Source organism: Manduca sexta, chromosome 6, assembly GCF_014839805.1.
Source record: "Manduca sexta isolate Smith_Timp_Sample1 chromosome 6, JHU_Msex_v1.0, whole genome shotgun sequence".
NCBI classification, from domain to species: Eukaryota; Metazoa; Arthropoda; class Insecta; order Lepidoptera; family Sphingidae; genus Manduca; species Manduca sexta.
The window spans coordinates 6331589-6355030 of NC_051120.1; the positions used below are offsets into that span (position 1 = coordinate 6331589).

General features: G+C 33.7%; 1 protein-coding gene across 2 annotated transcripts; it reads left to right on the forward strand.

The window, feature by feature from the left end:
- The first annotated feature begins 2916 nt into the window (after window positions 1-2916).
- LOC115447302 (endochitinase-like) lies at window positions 2917-22196 on the forward strand. 2 transcript variants are annotated; one of them, XM_030174316.2, is made up of 11 exons: window positions 2917-2961; window positions 10556-10617; window positions 11915-12084; window positions 12340-12505; window positions 15874-16096; window positions 17067-17190; window positions 17845-18042; window positions 18357-18653; window positions 19715-19945; window positions 20272-20346; window positions 21718-22196. In XM_030174316.2, exons 2-11 carry the CDS (start codon window positions 10563-10565, stop codon window positions 21841-21843), a joined length of 1665 nt encoding a protein of 554 aa, XP_030030176.1. In that variant the 5' UTR covers window positions 2917-2961; window positions 10556-10562; the 3' UTR covers window positions 21844-22196. The 2 variants fall into 2 exon arrangements, with proteins under 2 accessions (XP_030030176.1, XP_030030175.1); XM_030174315.1 differs by lacking the exon at window positions 2917-2961 and having other exon boundaries at window positions 11903-12084.
- Window positions 22197-23442: the final 1246 nt, after the last annotated feature.

Consider the following 23442-nt stretch of genomic DNA (forward strand, 5'->3'; position numbering starts at 1 on the left):
TTAGAAACGTAAGTCCTGTTCCACTGAAATGTTTTTTTTAGTATTTACAAACAAGATTTTTTAAACACACATTACCTTTCTTAAAAATGCCGTATTTTAAAAAAGCAACTTTCACTAACAAGAATTCAGTGCTGCGAAACCGACGATAAAAGTCATCTAAATATTATATAGGTACCTATATTAAGTATAAAAAAGCAATTATTGTAAAGAGAGGAAGTTCATCAAAAAAGTTCAATAGTTAACGGAGAGAATCAAACCATTTGATGTTAGTTTTTACAGTAACTTTCGCAAATACAATGACTTTGTATTTTATTTATGTTCAGACTTTATAAGAATTGAACTTTTATCCCAAAACTGCACTGGACAAGTTTAAAGTGCAATATGGTGTTTTGCGTGCAATTCCGTGGATTCTTAAATATTTTTACAGAGGTCAAAAAACTCCTTTAGACCTTTTTTTTAGGCCAGTAATTTTATCGAAATGTAAATTGAAACCAAATAACGAGTTTCAACCAACACATTCACTTAGAGCATCTGACTAATGTCATTGTTTGTGGCTGAGTCGAACATAATCATCATCTGAATCCTTTGTTGTGATAAGTTGATTGTCATTCGTATGCACGTACAGATACGTGGTGTAGTTCAATGTTAGTTGGTCTTCCTTCCGTTATTCGCTTCATCTCTAGAGACGCGTGGACCGGCTGATTTTAAATGCCAATAGATCTAGCTCAATAGGATTTGAGATCAAGGGATCTACTTACTTGTGACTTACTTGTCAACTGGTTTATACAAACATTCATGAATAATGTGTTATTAATGGGCGTTCTGATTTTTTGCAGTTTTCCAATGTTAACACATTGTTTGTCAATAAATTCTACTAACATTTAGTAGATTGCATTTGGGAATTGGATGTTCCGAGGTCTCGAAGCATTCGAGATGCTATCGTTAGGAGACAATAAGTACGTAAATTAGTCGGAATTTAGCAATCTGAATCCTTTGTGTGTTTTGATCTTTGTTTGGATTTAGACGAATTTAAGGGTAACGCTAAATGCTTTAAGAAAACAGAGGATTATACTTCTAAATGTTTTAAATGATATCCAATACGTTTTCATTTTAAGTCGTTTTTTTTATCATACCTATAAATATTTAACAACAAATTTACAAATTAAAACTAAAGCTTTCCATGTAAATAAAAGCTCATTACAAGCAGATTACAGATCGGATCTTGAAACAGGCTAGGTGTAAAGGATTCATTAACGGTCAGATACAGCTTATCGCGTTAAAGTAATTATAAGATTTTCTAACCTAATTTTACGGTCCGCAGAGGTGCTTCTAATCTCAGAGAACGTTAGAACATAATAAGCGGGACTATTAGAATATCTCTAAGCTCTAGGCCATTAGATACTCGTTTTCATATAAATATTTTCACATCGACTCTACTTCGTACGTAAGTGGGTAATGTATTAGACTACCTAAAAGGGAAAGCTTTGAATGCATTATACTACAAAATAGACATTGACCGTCAGACTACCTACTAAAGCGATTCTAGTAGTCGCCAGGTAGTTTTATTACCTAGCGTATTATAATATCTGTGGCTTTATCAACCGTGAACGAGTATTTGTGACGTTTACGTTTTCTTGTTTGTATCGAACCGCTTTAATTGAAAAGCGGTTAACTTATTTTCGTTTGCATTACTTTACTCGACACAATTTTATTCAAATATACAGTTATCTGCAAATACAGGTATTGGTTGGGGCAGATATTTTTTAATCCAAAAGGCGGCAACAGTAATCTCAATTTAATCTCATTAACTGGAAGGCAGCGACAAGTAAGGGACGATTTAATTAGGGAATTGTGCCCTTGGAACGGGGAATCTTATCATTGAAATAAATTAAAAATAATAAGGTAGTTATTTGGTGCCTTTCCCCGCATACTGGTTTCCGGACCGTTGGTCGACCTCGGGTGCACATCGTTGATCTCATTGTTTGATACATTGCACTTTTGGGGAGTGTTTTCTTTAGCGTGCCATCATTGATCAGTCCGTATACAGGGTGCCCTGTACTCAAATATCTTTTTGGCATGCAATTTTCATGACTGGTTTTTTATTGCTACATTTGAAATTCTTATTTTTTTAATAGGTTTACAAATAATTTTTAAAAAAGTAAACACTTCCTGCTTATTAAAAGGACATTATAGCTAAAAATAATAATAAGAATTACAATACTTAGTTAAACTAGTAGGTAGTTTTATTGTTTTATTTTCCGAACTTTTGTAAAGAAAACTATTTTGCAAGAGTGTATTATGTTATTAATACGAATATGTTTATGAAATCAGCATTAGACTCTATTTATCGAATTCCCTTTTCCATAGAAAAGGGGATTCGATAAAATGTGGAGGTGGTCTTATGTTTTATTATCCAGGTAATAGTAACTACACACTTTAATGATTACGGATTTCTCGAATTGCTCTAAAATCATTTGGAAAAGTGTAATTTCTTAGTCGGAATAAAAAAAAAACTTGTTAAATCAGTATCAGCGTTAGTTTCCTCTCTGGTATTTTTGAATAGAATATGAGAACGTGGGTCATAGTTATGCAAAGAGACTTCCGGAGAAGTATAATATAAATATGAAAAGTAAATTATGTTGGGGTTTCTAGATGACGAATTTAATAACAAAGAAAGGAAATATGGCACATGATATCAGGAATAACCCACAAATTGAATGACTAACACAAAGTACTAGTGAATGAACTACATATAGATGCTGTTGTGGGTAGTAAAATGTTTTCAATAGTATGACTTAGATCACAACCGCAAGTCCTTTTGTATAAGCAGGAAAAAAATTAACATGCTTGTCACATTTATCGCGCACCCTGTGCATCGCGCCGGCCGGTGCGCGTGCGCATAAAACCGCGCTGCAGACAACACACCACACAATCCACCGCTGCTCGCCGACACACCGCTACGTGAGTATCGCATTTTCTTTATACGCATGTAAACATACGCAGCACACACAACATTTAAGATAATAATATAATTCAAAATTGTTTTTTTAGTGAATATAATCCATTTTTAATTATGATTGGTCTATATTCTACTTTGTTGAGTTCTTATGTTGGTTATATTGTGGACACAAAAAGAATATTTAATTAGAAATTCTCCGAAAAAAAATATGAATAAATATTTTTTTATAAATTATTCATATAAAAAAATTCAATTACATGAAATAATATTGTAAAAATGTTCACAATTAACAATGGTGGACCAGGAACTAAAGCCGCAATAAAAACTTGGCGCCTCACCACAGTTGAATACATATGTGCAAATTAGATGGCTCCGTGGTTAACACGAGCTTCCTTTTAGATCTAACATTCAGTGAAAGTGTTATTTCTTTATTATGATAATTTTATTAACTTTCAACAAACTAGTATTTGTTTATCTTGTGCGTAACCTATCGATTGACACTTAAATTTTATATCTTACATGTAAAAGAATTTTAGTATACTTTAGATGCCCATGCGACTTTATTTTTATATAAATAATAGTATACTATCCTTACAAACCAAAGCACAGTCTTTGAAAAATTTATCTACCACCAGGTAGTGACTTAATTGATTTTGGATCTCTGTTACTTCTACTGACCAGGTCTAGCCAATGTTTTTCTATAGAATATTATCAATTATAGTGAAATACTTATTACATCGATGAACATAACGGGAGAACGAAGGCGTATAATTTAATTAGTCAGTTATTGACCGCTATACGTGATGTATTTGCAGTTAACGTAATCATTGCAGACTTATTAACGTTCGATTAATTTCAGTTTTTGTTATATCAAATTATAAATTCATTTATAATATTATTTATTGCATTCCTAGCCATGTTTGTGAGATTTCATAAGTAAAAGCTTTGGCTGTCTTTTGGCTTTTTTCATGTCCCATGCACTACTTTATAAGTTACTAAACCATTATTCAGGATACAAGCATTTTAATGATAAATTATGATATATTATGTTTTGAATTTAAAAACATGAATTCTGATAACATATCTGGAGCATAGAATCCATAATTTCGGCTCACAGCCCAAGTAAGCCCAATTTCGTTGCCCTTCGAGGTAACGAGTTGATTGTAAATTTATAGTTATTTGCTTTGTGATCTTTAACAAATTAGTAAATGAATCTTTTTTTTGTGTCCAACTAAATTATATAAATCGTATGCAAGACAGATTTTTTTTACAGTCACCGGTGCTAGGAATTATCTTTCAATCAGTGTTAATTTTTTTATTATGATACCTACGAATAAAATTTTCTCGAACGATTGAATCGGCAATGATTTTAATATCTCATTAATAAAACTAGTATTTCGTATAATCTACATAAATAGTTAATTAATTCTATATGTTCGGTGGCTGTTTAGCGAGAGTTGACTTTTATAAAGCTTGTAAAACAACTTCACGAGCAAATCTCAAATTAGTGTAAAGTTCTCCTATCAATTGATAACACGCAAAAGATGCTCATTAGTTATCAGTCAATACTCTGATAAGGCATGTTTCAGATTACAACCTAGTAAGTCATGACAGTTTTCAGATGACTCGATATAATCTAAAACTCTAGGTGATTAAATATTGTCATTACCTTCATAATTACCACATAAGATCTCTACCATTTTCTAGAAATTACTTGAACATTACTATGCAGTCTTGATAGCCAAAGTTTGATCGATATGTCACAGACAAAGAGATTTCACTTTCGGCCGCTGACCTTAGCTGAGAGGATAACGACACCCGGCGGAGTGTCATCATGCTGCTTAGTATTCTGGTGGTGTGTGGTTAATATGCGATGCTGTTTGGTGCTCCCGGGCACGCGGAATTGATTTCGAGTCAAACTTCAATATTTCGAGTACTCGGTTCTGATATTCTCAGATTTTGTAGATAGCAATGGATTTTAAATTCGTAGAATTCCGAAATATTTTTTCTAATATCGTTTTTAGTAATTATTATCGTTATGTCTCATGATATGACATAGAATAATTGTGATGCGATTCGGAAATAATAAAATCAACACCAAAAATTGGAAAATCTTGCATTCCATGACTATAGCAAGTTTGGTTAATTCGTTGTAATTTCAAGGAGCGTAAATCCCTTTGGTTGCGACACAAATAGATATACCAATTGTCAATAGTTAGGAGTTAGGATCCAAATATTTATAGAGTTCTTGGGAACTAAAGTCAGAAATCAAAGATCTGTGTAGATCTTTGTGATTAGTTTATTTGCGCGTATAATGCCTGTTCTAATTTACGATCTTAATTTTTATAAGGTTTGTTAACGAAATCTAAGGAGTAACAGTTGTGGATTATAAGTAAATATACATTGAGATGAAGAATCGCACATCATGGTGCTCATGAAACTGCACTAGTAGTCATTTAAGACTCTCAAGTCAGCGAAAATTCGAAACGATATTTTTTAAATATAACCAACGGTCAAAACAGTTCACCTTATTTGATCTTTTGTCGCGTATCAAATAAAATCTAATACAATTGCCTATCGTTGTTTATTGCTTTTACATAATTCATAGAAATATTTATCGAAATACAGACTTTATCAAAACAATACATTCCATAATCACAGTGTTTTCATACAGAAAGGTCAGGGAGAATTTCAATTTTAATATGTCGATCCCACATCATAAATATTTAATTAAAATATATTTGTGTTTTGAGAGCTTAGAGGTATAAACTTTCTACGAAATATTCTGCCGGATTAATTAATTTGAATTATATGAACATACATTAATTCAAGTATGTAGATTACTGTTTATACAAAAAGTTTTATACGTATGTAACCTACTTTAATTTTTTTTGACAAAGTTTGACAGATGTATTTGTAGTATTTGTGTGGAGTTTAACGATGGAAAGGGATTTTCGATTCGATTCGATTTGCACGTTTTCAATGCGAATACTATCATATTTCCTGTAAATATGTTATTTTTGTATAAATAACCAAGAACGCTGTGAAATCTTGTCATACGGACATTTCAAATAACACAGCGACTTATTACAAATTGCTAACAACTTTTGGAGCAAAAATTTTACCCTAATGTCCGGTCTATAACTAACTATAGAGTTTAATGTCTTTGATCGGGACTAAGAAGGGACTCTTTAATAATAATTTATTTATTACTATAAATTAAAGCAAATTTTTACTAGAGTAAGTAAATCTAATTGATAAATTGTATGGATTAACTAATTAAACGTTAAGCGGAAAAGTGATGTTTTTAATGAAACAAAACAACATTATAAAATAAACGATGAGAATTTACAAATAAGTATGAATAAAGTTATGCATAATATTTCCATTTGTTCCAACAATATAAATTATAAATCGTGTTTGTTATCGAGGAACACGTCCACTAGGCTAGATATCTCTGGCTCGTAACCAGAAATTCCTGAAGGTTGGACGCCAGAACACGCATAACACAAGGACAGACCAATAATAAGACAAATACTTGTAGGTCATACAAATATACTCGAAAGAGAATCATTTCGACTCAAATAATTCGACGACAATCAATAAGGAAAATTTTTCGAAATTAAATTTTGATTTCATTTGAAAAATATATTGGAAAGTACTAACAGCATATTTTTATAATATGCAGGTAAATTTGTAAATTGAAAGATGAAGAGAATTATATAGGCCCAATCCCTGGATTGGGCCTATATAATTCTGTTATCCTGGATAAAGAAAGTGATTTTAGTCGAAGTTCGTCACCTAAATAAAGACCAATGGAGTTACAATAAGCTAACATAAACCAAGCTTTATTACAGTGGATTTAGAGTTATATTAATATGTAACAAGAAAGAAGAAATCAATCAGGTCTGTTATTCAAAAGTTTGATTTACTTACTTCATGCATCTTCTCAGAATGTAAATTTGAATAATAATTCTCTTTTTGAATTCAAATACTGATGTCTATCATCACGTGGAATTTTAATGATACCTTTATACATTACGGGTTAGGGTCGAAAAAAGTAATATGTCTGCGACATTTGAATGCAATATCAATAAAGCTTGGGACTAAAATGATGTCTTCAATCGATATGTGCTCCTTGCATTCATTATCCTTAAGGTTTATTAATACTCAACGGCAGCTATAAATTTTTGGAGCAGGAATTTTGTTATGATCATTCCTAAAATATAAAGTTGTTACATGTTTTGATGTTTCTTATTAATTTTCCATGAAGCATAATATCATTTTTAGATTCTTATGCATACTAATATTGTAAAGGGGAAAAGTTTCTGAGTTTGTTAGTTTGTAGGGCCTAATCTCTGGAACTACTGAACTGATTTTGAAACTTCTTTCATTATTACTAAGCTACATTACTTTTGAGTATTATAGGCTACTTTTATCTCAGGAAAGTATAAATTAGGCGCAGGCGGAGCCGCGGCATAAGCATAAGCATAGGCAAAGCCTTTATTATAATATAAATAAACAAGTCCATTAACACTATTTATTTGTTAGCACATTATTAATAAATACAAAATCGTTCTTAAATAGATGTAATTTATTAAAGAATTCAATATGAAGCCGAGTTCCGAAGTTTTGTACATCGACTTGTTCCCGGTTGGGGTTGGTTTGTATTTCGCGAAAAGTTTCCCAGTTCCAAAACATTTGTCGTCCGAATGAGTCAGGCTTTGATTTGTTAGCGCATTTGCATTGCTGATTCGCTTTCTGCGTTTCTGCAGATGTCCGACCGGTTCTTTATTGTAAGCACAATAATGCCTTCGAAATCTATGCTGTTTTAATTTGTATTTGTAAATATTTGTTCGTTGGTCGTTTCCATTGAGGCTAATTTCCTTTTAGATATGTCATATTACATGGTGATTTACACCAAAATTTAAATATTAACAATAACTGAAGACACTACATTTAAAAACAGAAGATTTAGTTTTACAATTAAAATGAAAGAGAATTTATTAAAATCGATGCGACAATTACGAAGAATACACAAAATTCAATTATTACCGCATTTCATTAAATACCAACGTGCTGATACACGCAGTAAGTGGATTAAATATGATTACACTTCCCCGCTTCCATCTAATTGACATGATATTAATTAAAGCAGTCGGGAATCAAAACAAACTCAACCTATAGAGGTAAACGAGTACGAAATCGGATTAGAAGCAAAATGAATGATACAATTTTAAAGTCAAGCTAAATCTTAGGTTAAAACGATCGTGGTACGTCGATGCCGCTGTCGATTTAAACGAAAATCCAAAGTTCATTTTCACTCGACGCTTCGATCGGTGTAAGAATGTTAACCAACTCAATGATATCTAGGTTCGATCTGAGACTATTCATTGCTTTGTTACTGTTAATAAATCTGCCGATTCAAATGTCAAGGTTTTCGGCAATGTTTCACGCGAAACGTGTTAAAATATCTTACTAATTTGTCAATGTAGGGTTTTGTTCTATCCTCTTGCGTTGTAATAATTTACGCTGTCAATGAAAGAAGATATCTTCTGTCCTAAATAACAAAATGATAAAAGCAAACACAATACATGATGATGCGAAATTCCGCAGATCTATTGCTTTTAATAATACCATTGTGTCATTCGGCTTTGATTTTATTTCAATCCATACAAATTATTTGTTAGGTCCAAACAAATGGTTTCAATTTGCGTCGTCAGAATTTTTCGAGTTTCTCAACCGATTTACGTGCAAAAGGAGGTTTTCTATTAAAAATACAAAGGCGACGTTAAAATGTCGTGAATAGAGGCATTTTCAAACGGTTCTGTAGAGCAGGTCCGAACTTCGGCGATCACCGTACAACTTTAACTGCACTACGAAAAGTTTTTCTTCACCTTCGCTTTTGTTGTTTTTGTATTAGCATAATTGGTTTAATGTTGGACGTTATGTTAATTCTATTAGACTTTTATTTAAAACTATTTTTAACTCAACTTTAATAGAAAAGAGCCATTAATTTTTTCAAACTTTTTCATTGTGGTCGTTTACTATAATTAAAATTCGTACTCACTGGAGGTTGACAATCGAGCACTAAACTCAATTAAATTTTTTCTTGACATTGTAATAATTAATAACTTAGAACAACATTAATAAATGGATAGAAGAAAAGTTTTCGAGTGCGTTGAGACAGCGGGTCAGTAGGCGTGTATTGACACCAGATGTGACATATTTAGAGCGGACGGGTCCGTTAAACAAATGCCGTTATACAAGATCAGCACATGTTTTATCTCACTCAATAACTAGTTTGCAAATGTATTACCTCCTGATATAGGTTTTAATTGAAATAGAGGTTTATACCGATATTTTTATAAAATTATCTTGTGAACTGAAACACTTTGATACATTTATTTTTGCTAAGTTTGTTTTATATCTCGTTTTATTTTTAAATATGAAAGTAACAAGGAAAATGCTTCGGACATTTTTAATAAATGGAGCAGGAAATATCTTTACATAAATATTACTATAAACGTGTATGTAATAAAGCGATGAAAATTAAATTTGCGATTACTATTCCTATAAGGCGCTCATCCTTGTAAACAAACATGTTGATAATTTTCATTTGCATATATGTTTATGTAGGTTTATTAAAAGTACTATTTTGTATGTTAATTTTAAATCTATACTTAAGCAAGAGACTTGTGTGCTACAATAAGTATAGATTGACTAATCCTTAGGATAATGTTGTTGTAGACAGTTATTTAAAAATGCATACCTACACATTACACGATATTTATGTTAATAAACAGTTACTACAAATTATATAACTTCAAAAAATTAATCAACGCTTTTCATGCTTTTTTTTTATTATTTAACAAAAGTCATAACACAGAATACAATCATTATAAAGAATACTTAAGCACTAAATTAGATTAATCATCTATCAAAGGTACATTTTAGGAGGAATATTATGATGTAAATGATCAAAATAATGCTTGAATACAAGAATGTGTAAAGTAAATACTTTGTTAATAAAAGACATGTCATAGGAATATAGGAATCCAGAAACCGTAAGTCGTTACTTACCGTTACGGCTCGGGAGTGTTACTGTTATGCCATAGGCCTGAGTATGTGCCAGGGAGTTCATTGTCAATATTACCTAACATTACGTTCCTCCATTGCACTCTAAAGTATATGCGTTGTTCATTAATTTATGCTGGTTTGATTATAGCAGTTATATTTAAGAATTATAATGTTATAATTTTAAAAACATCGATTCTTTACTTTACAAATATCTTTAAGTAATATTGCGACACTCAACACGGTGTCCAGCATTTCTTCGACTTACAATATTGACATTGGTCATGATTTAGAATACTTAAAGGAATGATCTAAGAATGGAGCATTCCTTAACAATTCCTAAAACAATTTAGACGGGCAACAGAGATACAAAATAATTCTGTTTTAAATACTTAACGGAACTTCGTAAAGCGGCCTTAGATGTTGATGTTAATTTGTTTATTTACTTTACCTCAAAGATTTGCCGGAACGATTCCCTTTTGTTCGGCTTGCGTTTAATCTGTTTATTATTCATTTCAGGTTCAAAATGCGAGCGACACTGGCGACGTTGGCTGTCCTGGCCTTAGCGACGGCGGTTCAATGTAAGTTTTTGGATACTATCAAAATTCCTTACGCACGTCTATGTTTTAGTCTGTTCACGGACTGATTATGCGTTTACAACCTGTGGGAAATCAAGTATACGGCTCCAAGAAACGATTTGGCATAACCGATGTGTCAAATAAATATAAACTTAAATAGTCTTGATTTAACTCATTAATTCCAGTTTTGTGGGAACCAGGAACTTTGCTATTTTTATACACCCATAACAAATAATTAATGATAACATCAAGATCGTTTAATTAGGTATCGAATCCATAGATTTTTTATTCTTCGTAAGTTTCACTGTAGATAAACTAACGAGGAGAACAAAGAACTATTTTCCTGTTAAAAAAATAAAGGGGAAAATCCAGAGCTATATGTTCCGCCAGTTTTTACCTCGTTAGCGATAAAGAAATAACCAAAGTGGGTTTAACGATTTGTCACACAAAATACAAAAGCAACCCGACACCTTCAAAATATTTCGAGTGTTTTCCCCATGCGGTTCGCCTTTGCAAATGTCTCTTAAAAGGCAATTAGCTTTTGGTAAACACGTGGCAAACTTTACCTGCAACTATTCCGAACTGTTTTTTCACGGATTAGGGTTAATCTGGCTCAGGGTTGTCACAAGGCCGTGACACGGTTTCATAAAGACTTATTTTAATATATTCTTCGTTCTGAGTAAACTAGGGTGACTTATTGGAAAAAAGACGGAGTTGCATATTGATGGAACGTCAGAAAATATCAATAGAGAATCTTGGAGCGAAACGTGTATAAAATACGCACAACTTTATTTATGAGGGTGATGTTTATTGTGTGTTTGGGTATTAAAACTTGTTTGAGGTTGTTAAAAAAGGGTTTTTACCAATAAATTAAAAGTTTTATTCGTAACTTATTATAAAAATACAGCTATAAAATCGGAAGAACGTCTGTTATGTATGCCACGGGTATGTGAAACATTCGTGATAAATTTAATAAGTAGGGTTCGTATGAAAGAGATCGTCTGAGTAGATACTACTGCTTTGTGTATTTATTTCACCAAGCAGCAATCAATAAAAACAAGCACGCACACACACACAACCACACACATCACGCATTTATCCTCGAAGGGGTTTGCAGAGATGTAAGCAGGGCACCCACTATTCGTCAAGTGTGTTCCGTCCTATGATGTGATAGGGAGCGCGCCTATCGCTATACCACGCACAAATTCTAGGCTGCTGACTTTTAGCAAGTGACCACAAATAAGTAAAGAATGTCCTTATTTACATGTTACTGATAAATTAATCTTAGGTATGCTTTCAGCGGACAGCAGAGCGCGCATAGTATGCTACTTCAGCAATTGGGCGGTGTATCGGCCTGGTGTAGGGCGGTACGGCATCGAGGACATTCCAGTGGAGAAGTGTACCCACATCATTTACTCCTTCATTGGCGTCACTGAGGGCAACAGCGAAGTACTTATCATTGATCCTGAGGTGAGAAAATATATTAAACATATAACGGATTTGATATGATATTTACATTTTTATAGAATAAACATGAACGTTAAATGAAAATAAAATTATTTGTAACGTGTTAACAATATGTAAAAATATTTTATTCAATGTACTCGTATTTGTATCTGGAATTAAAAAAAATAATTCTACTTTATTAATGAAAAAAGGTACATATCATTTGTTTAAAAAAATACACATAACTTTATAATTTATTTAAATATCGAATTTCCGTAGTTGGATGTAGATAAGAATGGTTTCCGCAACTTTACATCGCTTCGGTCTTCGCATCCCAGCGTCAAGTTCATGGTAGCGGTGGGCGGCTGGGCTGAAGGCGGTTCGAAGTACTCTCATATGGTTGCACAGAAGAGCACCCGCATGTCTTTTGTCAGGAGCGTTGTCAGTAAGTAAACATATATAGTGGTCGAAAAATTGGCATCAATTCGTATTAGAAGTGTTAAGACTAACAAAATCCGCGTTGAGCACGTTGATATTAGTCCTGCATTAGCAATAGAAGAAATAGAGCAAAAACTATATGCAATGTATACGTAATAGCAGATGCGCAAAGAAATATAAAATATTAAACCTTTACATAAGTTATTTCATACAAAGAAAAGTTCCGTAAACAATAAGTAACAATGTCCATTATTAACAGAAACATGACGTTTCCGTGTGTGGCTCAAGTCAACGGTTACACACGCGGAAGCTGGTCAGCAAACTGTAAACTTGGAACTGAATATGTCTTGGAGCGAAAATTTTCTTCCTTTGCCACAATGCGTTGAAAAATATACGAATAAAAACTTTTTGAGCGAATAATGAGTTGATTTTCGGTAGGATCCTAAAATAGAAATATTTTTGTGCCCATTCATTCCTCGATGATGTTATGAGATATTCGAATTTAAAGTTCCCTTATTGTGTGAAATTTTAACAATAGAAATCTTGCACGTTCCTGTCCTTTATGTTTTTATATAATAACACCTCAGAACAATGACAAGCATAGAAGTAACACTATGACATTTGAGTGTACTGTGTCTTAGACAGCAAGAAATTTAATTGTGTTGCGATCCCTTCTGACATCTTATCGATATCGATAGATGCTTTGTCTATCGGCTATGGTAAATTCACAGACCTGCTAAAATAAACACTTTTCGGTCAGTCAACTACAAACCGTTGCAAATTGCTATTTTAGTTAAAGGCTAAAAAAAAGATATCAAAACCCTGATTTGGTATTCAAGTACCAAAAAAAAGTCTGGGTATATAAAAGCACTCGTTAAGAAGCTGTTAAATTACAATAAACTATAGAACTACCGGCGTTCTTCGAGCTAAATTTTGTCCAATTTTCATTTGCTATTTACAGCAGTTTCCATGCCTTCCGAAACGTCATTTACTAAACACAAAAATGGTTTAGCATTTAGATTATTAAATTAAGAAACTGTTAGAAATTTCGGAAGGAATGGAAACCGCTGTAAGTAACAAACAAGAAATCGGCCGGAATTTCGTCTACGAGAAAGCCAGTACGCCTTCTGTTTTTTTCTGACTTTCTTAGGCATTAAAAGATACCGAAGAGGTGGGATTTGACAGAAGCTACTAAAATGGGACAGTAAAATTAAAACACAGCGGTATCATTCATGTCACATATGTTTGATAACATATTTCAATGTTAATAAAACTTTGTCGAAATGCTTAGAGCAAACACGGTGCTGTTTTTCCAATGCCAATTGGGACGAGCTATGGCCACGATCCATTTTTGCCTCATAGCATCATCTGTAGGGAATCTGCAATGAAACACATTGTATGAAACACACTATGAAAATCAGATAGTTTCCTCGACCCCAGCCTTCACGCACGGTTTCCAAGTGGCTTTTACCACTACACCACCGTATATTGAAAGTAAAAGGCAATTTATGCAAAATAGTAAACTACAATATACCAACATTTATGTTATCGAAAGAATATGCAGCACAACACTATTGAACACGCCTACGTAAATTAGTAAAAATGAAAAATACTTAATAATGACTGGATCGAATGGCCAACAGCAGATTATAATATGACTAGAGCATAATAAAGTATAATTAATAACACTTTTTGCACTTACGTACAGGGTTTAAGCAAATATATTAGGTTTTTTGTTTACTCACCGATGGAAGCTGATGATTTCAGTTTCATTTTCTTTACGAGGAGAATGAGATTTACACCCCACAATAACGCAGGCCATTGCTTGTTCCTAGGGCTATATTTTACTTAAACAGCACTGTGTATTTATTAAAATTAACAACAATAATTTTACACAACATGTAGCCACTTTAGAAAAGTACGCGCTGAAGTATAAGGTAACTAAATTGTGTGAGCGCTTTTGTGACATTGTTTTGAGATTGGCAAGTTGGAACATTTGACATTTTATTTGCTTTTTAATTCGGCATCATAAAGAGGACCAAAGGTAACCATTTGATTATTTTAAAGTGTACGCAAGCCGACCTTAGCAACATAATATTTGTCTCGTTCTTTTCAACGGTTTTGGCCTATTTGAAAAAATAGGATAAGTATATGAGGGTAATTTAGATTCCTTCTATGCTTGTTCTTGTTCTGAGAATAACACTCAACCAGTGTAGATTATTATAATAAAACTAGCTCTATGGTTAAAAAATCTAGCAAAAAGATCAATTCGATTTTCTAATTTTGATATCACAGTTAGATGAAAATAAAACGAAAACTTTGTATAAAAATAAAAATTATTTATTTCTTTGTTGACATAAATTGGACAGCCAGTATTATTGTTTTTGTAGAATTTATAATATGTTAAGCACGTTAAAATGTTGTTTTGTATACTCTGTGTGTTGAGATTGTCTTATTAAAAATAGCGACGACGCGAAATTGTATCAAGGGACTCGGCATTCAATCTATTTTTCAATTTTCACGCTTCACCTCACAAAAATATTTCTGTAGCTACCCAATTTTCACCTTCTTCTAGGAATTTCATAAATATATGTGCGTTTGGATAATCTAAATTATTTTCCAATGCTATAAAATAGATTCATTAATTCAAAATTTTATTGAAGTTATTAAAGATATTTCCCTTATTCTTTTTTAATAATTTTATCCGGATATATTCATGATAGCACATTATTATTTTTAATTTAATAATTATCATGAAATGTACATAGATTTTTCATGTTGAAAAATGCATAGAGCAAATAAATTCGATACATGCAACACATAGTACAGAATGTTATGATATAATGTTAGATTTAATAAATGTATTAGCAATAACCGTATACGATTGTATGATAGCATTTCCGTACAGCAAAAACAAAAGGTTCTACATCGCGCCCACGTACTGTGCCAAAGGGCTTACGGGAAGGTTTCATATTCCGCCGTCACTCGCTTCTTTGCTTTGAACCTGCGAATTATTACCTTATTTCCAAAAGATATATTATTAACGGGTTAAACCGTGTTACGCTCCTTATTTCATAATAGGTTTATAAACTTTCGCTTCGGTGAAGACGTCGAATATCCGCGAATAAAATTTTGTATCTTCAATGTAACTTCGTTTCAACTGCGAACTCTCATTTAAACCTGTTAAAACTGTCTACTCTGAAGTGAAATATATTTTAAACACATAGTTAATATCGGAACTATAATTCGAAAACTATGATTTTTACGTTAATAGTCTTTATGTTTATATACAATCTATAGACGTGTTAGAGTTTATTTTATAGTTCAAATCTGAGAATTAGAGTTATAGAATTTTAAATATAATTTCTCTTACAGGTTTTCTCAAGAAGTACGACTTCGACGGTCTAGACCTTGATTGGGAGTACCCAGGAGCCGCTGATCGTGGCGGCTCTTTTTCTGACAAGGACAAATTCTTATACTTAGTGCAAGAGCTGCGGAGAGCATTCATCAGGGTTGGTAAAGGATGGGAACTGACTGCTGCCGTACCACTGGCTAACTTCAGATTAATGGAGGGTTATCATGTCCCTGAACTCTGTCAGTAAGTTGATATATTTTTACAATCCAATCTTGTAGCTTTTAACAGCTAAGAACGAATTTGAATGCTATAATATGTTTATCTCTTATCGGTCGACGTTTTTGGGTATCTCTTCAGTAACCTTCAACTACAGCAAGGCCACTTTGCTGTGACTTCTAGAATATTAATACATACATTAAACCACTATCCTGAATACTTGATAGTTTCAAAAGAAGGCAGGTTGTTACTTAGGCGTATCTTCGGCCTGGCCATCGATACATTATTGTCACCAAGCTTTCTGAGCCATTAACAATGTTTATTAAGGGCTTCATTAACAACGTTTTAGACAAACAAATGGTTGTTTTTCATTAAATGGTACTACTATAAATAAACAAGATAAAATCAGATTTATGCACAAGATCTGGTAATTTGGTTAATGTATACTAAATTCAATGCGTAACGGTATTGTATACATTTGTAGCTACGTGTGTACATAAACTTTTTTGTTATGCGATATATTTACGACTAGCTTTTGCTCGCGGCTTCGTCCGCGTGAAAGAGTTTTCCGAATATTTTTTTTTCCGACTTAGTTGATATGTATCGTTATGTTATGACCAAATTACACAAAATCATTACAAATGGTAGCCTATGCTTTATTCTGATGTATAACCAATAATATATGTATAACCAAAGAGGTATGCAGAGGCGCAACCAGGGCGCTCACATTTCGCCAAGTGTGTTCTGTCCCATGATGTGATAGGGGGCGAACCTATAGCCATATCGGGTACAAATTCCAGACTTCGGGCTGATACTGAACATAAATAAAAATATCACTTTGCCCGACCCGGGATTCGAACCTAGGACCTCAGAGTGCTGCTGTACCGCGCATTGAGTATAACTACGCCACCGAGGCAGACATATCAATTAAATTCGATATATTTCCAGTTAAGTTAATCGTATTGGACACATACTATAAAGATATTATTTGTTACAGGGAATTAGACGCTATCCACGTAATGTCGTACGATCTTCGTGGTAACTGGGCTGGGTTTGCCGATGTGCACTCGCCTTTATACAAACGTCCTCACGACCAGTGGGCTTATGAGAAACTTAACGTGGTAAGTACCAGCTTAAAGTCCGACATCGTCGACTCGCCAGGTATTGTGAATATGCGGTGGTGGTTAATTAACAACCAAATTGAGCCCTGTGGCTTACCACTTTCGGTGTATATGGTTGTTCATCTCTTTTAAAATTAGAATAACAATAATTTATGTCATACAATAAAGTTACAGCACTTTATTGTTGTTTTTAATTTAATGCATAAATATTTGGATACAGTTTTATTTTTAATAGGATTCTCTTATTTGCATGTAAATGTTGCAACGGGTTATAATCTTGTTTTAAAAAAATCAGCGAGTATATCAGTTTATGTTATTTTTCTTAGTAGTAGAACAATTCCCCGAGCAGTTTACTCTATCAAGCTCGGTGTACAATGAAATGCGTAGTTAAAAATAAAAAAATAAAGCTTCGATATTAGTTTATTTTATTTAGGGCCTGAAAAAACGAAGTTTTATGTCGGGGGTTTTAAGAACTGTATATAAGGACATCAAAGTCTATAAGGTCCACTAGGCCAGGGTGGTGGACTAAGGCCTAAACGCACTCAGTACAAGATGAGGGCCGCTGTCAGATGTAGAATAGTGTTATTGTAATGTACAGGGCTTTTACTGTTATAATTTACAAAGGTTAACTGATTAAATTTAATAATTTTATAGAATGATGGTCTCCATCTTTGGGAAGAGAAGGGTTGTCCCTCAAACAAGCTGGTCGTCGGTATTCCATTCTACGGTCGATCTTTCACCCTATCTGCTGGCAACAACAACTACGGTCTCGGCACCTTCATCAACAAGGAAGCAGGCGGCGGTGACCCTGCGCCATACACCAATGCTACAGGATTTTGGGCTTATTATGAGGTGAATAGAGTTTATTTTAAATTGTCGTGTATTCGGCAAAACGTATCGCAGCATGGTTGTGGAATACAATTTTGCGAATTTAAATAAAATAATAACGAAATAACTCAATATTGTTGTAATCTTCTGTACACAATATTGCAATTTTTGAATAAAACGAAATTAGCATCTCATAATTTTTTTATTACAAATCGGGGTAGCGTAATAAAATATATTGCTAGTATAAAGATTGCAGGCGTAAATGTTGTTAGGTCGTTTTGTTTCAAATATACTTTTACTTATTGATGATAGACTAAAGTTTATATTATTTTTTATAGATCTGTACAGAAGTAGACAAGGATGACTCCGGCTGGACGAAGAAATGGGACGAGCAAGGCAAGTGCCCCTATGCCTACAAGGGCACCCAGTGGGTTGGATACGAAGACCCTCGCAGCGTGGAGATCAAGATGAACTGGATTAAACAGAAGGGATACCTTGGAGCCATGACTTGGGCTATCGACATGGATGACTTCCAAGGACTGTGTGGAGAGAAGAACCCATTGATCAAGATTCTTCATAAGCACATGAGCTCTTACACAGTGCCGCCTCCTCATACAGAGAACACCACACCGACTGTAAGTAACTCATACCTATTTCTCAATTCTTTTATAATTATTACATTGTTACAAATTTTACTAAAGTGATTATAGCACTAAACTCTATCGACAAACTTTTAGTGCAGTGTTTGATTGCTTAAGATTCATGCAGTCGTACAGATAGTGAAATAGTAAAATGTAATAGGATTGACAACGGAAGCTGAGGGTGATGTATTGGCCAGCGGAGTAGAAGTAGAAGTAGAGTCAATATCTAGAGCGATTTTAAGATGTCTAATGCAAGTTTATACTTTTTTGGTAATTCTATGATTAGAACTTCTGTTTTTGAAGAGCCTTTTGTTCTGGCTACGGCTTTTGTTTTAGCTACAACAAATGCGCTAACATTACGTAGGACATCTATAACAGAAATCGTAATTTCAAAACGCAGAATTATAAATAAACCCATTTAAAATAATTATGAAAATGGTTTATGTTGGCGGGCATAAATAGCCTTTAGTGTAAAAATCCATTTGTTTGTCTTTGTCTTCAAACGCGTAATTCATAACATTAAAAAGGCTTCAGGGCTATTAATAACAGAATAATTGACCCAAAGGCTAGAAATTGATGTTAGAAATTTGATGAAGAATGAAAATAAAATATAGCTGTTACAAGATAATTTTGTAAGATTAATAAAATTGTGACGAACTTTTATAAAATATTGCGTTCGAGCCTTTCTAGATTTAACCAAGCTTTTGGAAGGGACCAAATATTTCGATAGGCTATAATTAAATTTTTGGGAAAGTATATGATTGGATGCAAACAGCGGATTTTAAAATTCTTTTAAACATTTTGGAGTATTTAGATCTGTCATGGTTATGTTATTAGAAAATGGTTAATTTAAGATGTGAACGTTAATGAGTTTATTGTAGTTATACTTTAGAAATAATGTTAATCTGGTGTGGACTGGGTAGGACATAATAAATCAGTTGTTGTCTGGTACTCGAGTCGTATCAAACACAACAGACGTGTTGCAAGATGAAACCTTGCAATGTTACTATTGACTATAATTATTTCAAAAAATACTATATCTTCTGTAATTACAGCCTGAATGGGCCCGTCCACCGTCAACCCCTTCGGATCCTTCAGAAGGAGATCCGATCCCTACCACCACCACAGCTAAGCCAGCTTCTACCACCAAAACGACCGTGAAGACTACTACCACTACCACAGCAAAACCACCTCAGAGCGTCATTGATGAAGAGAATGATATTAATGTGAGGCCTGAACCAAAACCCGAACCTCAACCAGAGCCTGAAGTTGAAGTGCCTCCTACTGTAAGTCAAAGTTTTTTTTGTGCTCAGTTAATCCAAAATTACCATATTTTAATACGTAGTGCGAATTTCGTATTTGATCAGCCAGCATTGATGTTATAAACAGACTCTTATTTTCCAATTTTTTTTTTCATACTACCTTCAACAAAGTTTCAACTTTTTGTTTGTTTTGTAATACACAGAAGAAACTATACGTATATGATCATTTCATTATATGACTGTTACTTAATAAATAAAGGATTAAATATTATTATAATTATATTATAATCAGTCTTTGTAGCTAAACTAGCTGTGATGGTTAATTTATATTTATTTTGTTTGTTCCACAGGAAAATGAAGTCGATGGTAGCGAAATCTGCAACTCAGACCAAGATTATATACCCGATAAGAAACACTGTGATAAGGTAATTGAAACTGATTGGTATTTTATTATATAATAGATGACAAGAAATTACTGCCTCTTTTTTCCATATTAATGACTAGCTTTTGCCCGCGGCTCCGCCCGCGTTATAAAGTTTTTCGGGCTAAAGTTTTCCGTTATAAAAGTCACGCTATATATTTTCCCGGGAGCCTATGTTCTTCCCAGGGTCTCAAACTGTCTCCATACCAAATTTTATCCTAATACGTTGGGTAGTTTTTGAGTTTAACACGTTCGGGCAGACCGATGCAGCGGGGGACTTTGTTTTATGATATATTTTTGTAGAACTTTTTAAGAGGAACAATCCCGTCATACATTATTGTTGCATAACTTTAACCGTTTACGCAGCGCAGGCAACGGAAGCTCTCAAAACTCATAATTTTCCCCGTTTTTGCAACATGTTTCATTACTGCTCCGCTCCTATTGGTCATAGCGTGATGATATATAGCCTATAGCACTCCAGGAACAAAGGGCTATCCAACACAAAAAGATTTTTTCAGTTCATACCGGTAGTTCCTGAGATTAGCCATTACTGCTCCGCTCCTATTGGTCATAGCGTGATGATATATAGCTTATAGCGGTCCACAAATAAAGGGCTATCTAACACAAAACGATTTTTTTGGTTGAAACCGGTAGTTCCTAAGATTAGCCATTACTGCTCCGCTCCTATTGGTCATAGCATGATGATATATAACTTTGAGCACTCCACAAACAAAGGACTATTCAACAAAAAAATATGTTTTCAGTTCGAATCGGTAGTTCCTGAGATTAGCCATTACTGCTCCGCTCCTATTGGGTACAGCGTGATGATATATAGCCTATAGCACTCCACGAACAAAGGGCTATCCAACGCAAAAAGAATTTTTCAGTTTGGACCGGTAGTTCCTGAGATTAGCCATTACTGCCCCGCTCCTATTGGGTATAGCGTGATGATATATAGCCTATAGCACTCCACGAACAAAGGGCTATCCAACGCAAAAGAATTTTTCAGTTTGGACTGGTAGTTCCTGAGATTAGCCATTACTGCCCCGCTCCTATTGGGTATAGCGTGATGATATATAGCCTATAGCACTCCACGAACAAAGGGCTATCCAACGTAAAAAGAATTTTTCGGTTTGGACCGGTAGTTCCTGAGATTAGCGCGTTCAAACAAACAAACAAACAAACAAACAAACAAACAAACAAACAAACTCTTCAGCTTTATATAATAGTATAGATTATGTTTGACACTACTTATATACATATAAGCATTGTGATAATTCGCTGCAAGATACAAATTTCACGGTTTTGAATCGTTCCACACCATTTAATATTTTATTGTTATTGTACAATTTCACACTCAACTTTTTTTCCACAGTACTGGCGATGCGTCAATGGGGAAGCAATGCAGTTCTCTTGTCAACACGGAACGGTATTCAATGTGGAACTGAACGTGTGTGACTGGCCTAGCAATGCAACACGTCGCGAATGTCAACAACCCTAAAACTATGTTTTATTCAGGAAGTTCAAATGATACTTCAAAATTCGCTCAAATGTCTGATTTCATGGTCTGTTACACGTTGAAAGTGTTCAATTTGCTATCATTAAAGAATTCGATTAATCAGATTCATGGAAGCGTTAAGATATAGCTAATAAGTTTGTGAATATTGTCGTATTTTGTTTTAGTTCGAACATAATACGCCAATGTTTTCTTTAACTATGTAAGGTCTTGATTTTATTTTTATTTTTCATACATAAGTTACTATTTTAAGCAAATGAGTGCTCTCTGCGGACTATAATTGTTCAATACTAATAGGTTGATTTTCCATTCCAGTGGTATTTACCGCCTCGAGTTTTTTTTAAGACTGCGCATTTTTTATATTGTTAAGACAAAATATTTTTATTTAAAATAGTATAGAATAAATTTGCTCACTTTAGAAATAAGCGAATAGAATAAGTTTCATACCTACCGAAATTTATTGATGTCGAATGTGTCCCGTGTTTTTTTTGTAGAATTACGTGTTGTATTTGCGCTCTGTTCATAAAATCATTCAGACAACTCACGGGAGCAAAAATTCTATTTATTTCTTGGATAAATTTGTTTCGAGTCGGAAGCCAATTAGCCTGGCTCTTGGCTTCTGGGGAATTTAAATGAATTTTCTCGGCACTCTGTGGAAGTGGTCCCGCTTACTCTTTTAGCTTAATTTATTTATTTTTATAATATAAGTTAATAAATTATGATTAAAATTCAACCAGTTTTTTTTTGCCGTATTCTTGAAGGACGTTTCCTCTCCTTTTTACCGTGTCATTCCGGACACAGGTTACTAATTGTTTTTCTAGAATAGTTATAAGTACATATTTCATAATTTATAGTTGTAGAAATGGTTATAAGAAATAAGTAAATGAAAATAGCCATTATCATTATCACGCCAAAAGTATCTATTACTTATTGCTTCTAACGTCACAAATCTTTAACATTTGAAGATGTAAAATAGTGTAAAATAGTGTAGTGTAGACTCAAAGGTCTTAGTAAAATGCAACCAGGGTACCCACTTCTCGTCATGTGTGCTAACCCATGACGTCATCAGAGGTGAACCTGTAGCCAAATAGGACGCAAATTCCAGATTCCCTAGTGAAATCAAACAGAAACACCCAATATCATTTTGCCTGAACTGGGGTTCAAATCGAGTACCTCAGAGCAGAGACGTCCCGCCCACGTATTACAATTATGCCACCGAAGTAGTCTATCAAATATACCGTCTTATTAAATCTATCGGCCACAGGTATCAAATTGGGCAAGATTGCCTTGTTTCCAGAAAAGAAAGTGTCTATTCCCCGAAAGGCATCTTAATATGTAAAGTAGGGTATAAAAATGGAGGTGGGTTGATAGACTGCGCCAAAAATGGCTTCGGTAGAGATTCTAGATCAATATTTCTTGCCGAGATTTCTTTCCGATAATACGTTATAGAGACCCTGCACATTTTAAAAAGTCGGTTATTACGTTATTGTCATAAGATCATACTGTTTATCGTATTATATTGTTTATTAAATTAAAAAATCATAAAAATAATTTTAGATCCAACGATCTTGTCTCGGTCCTGCA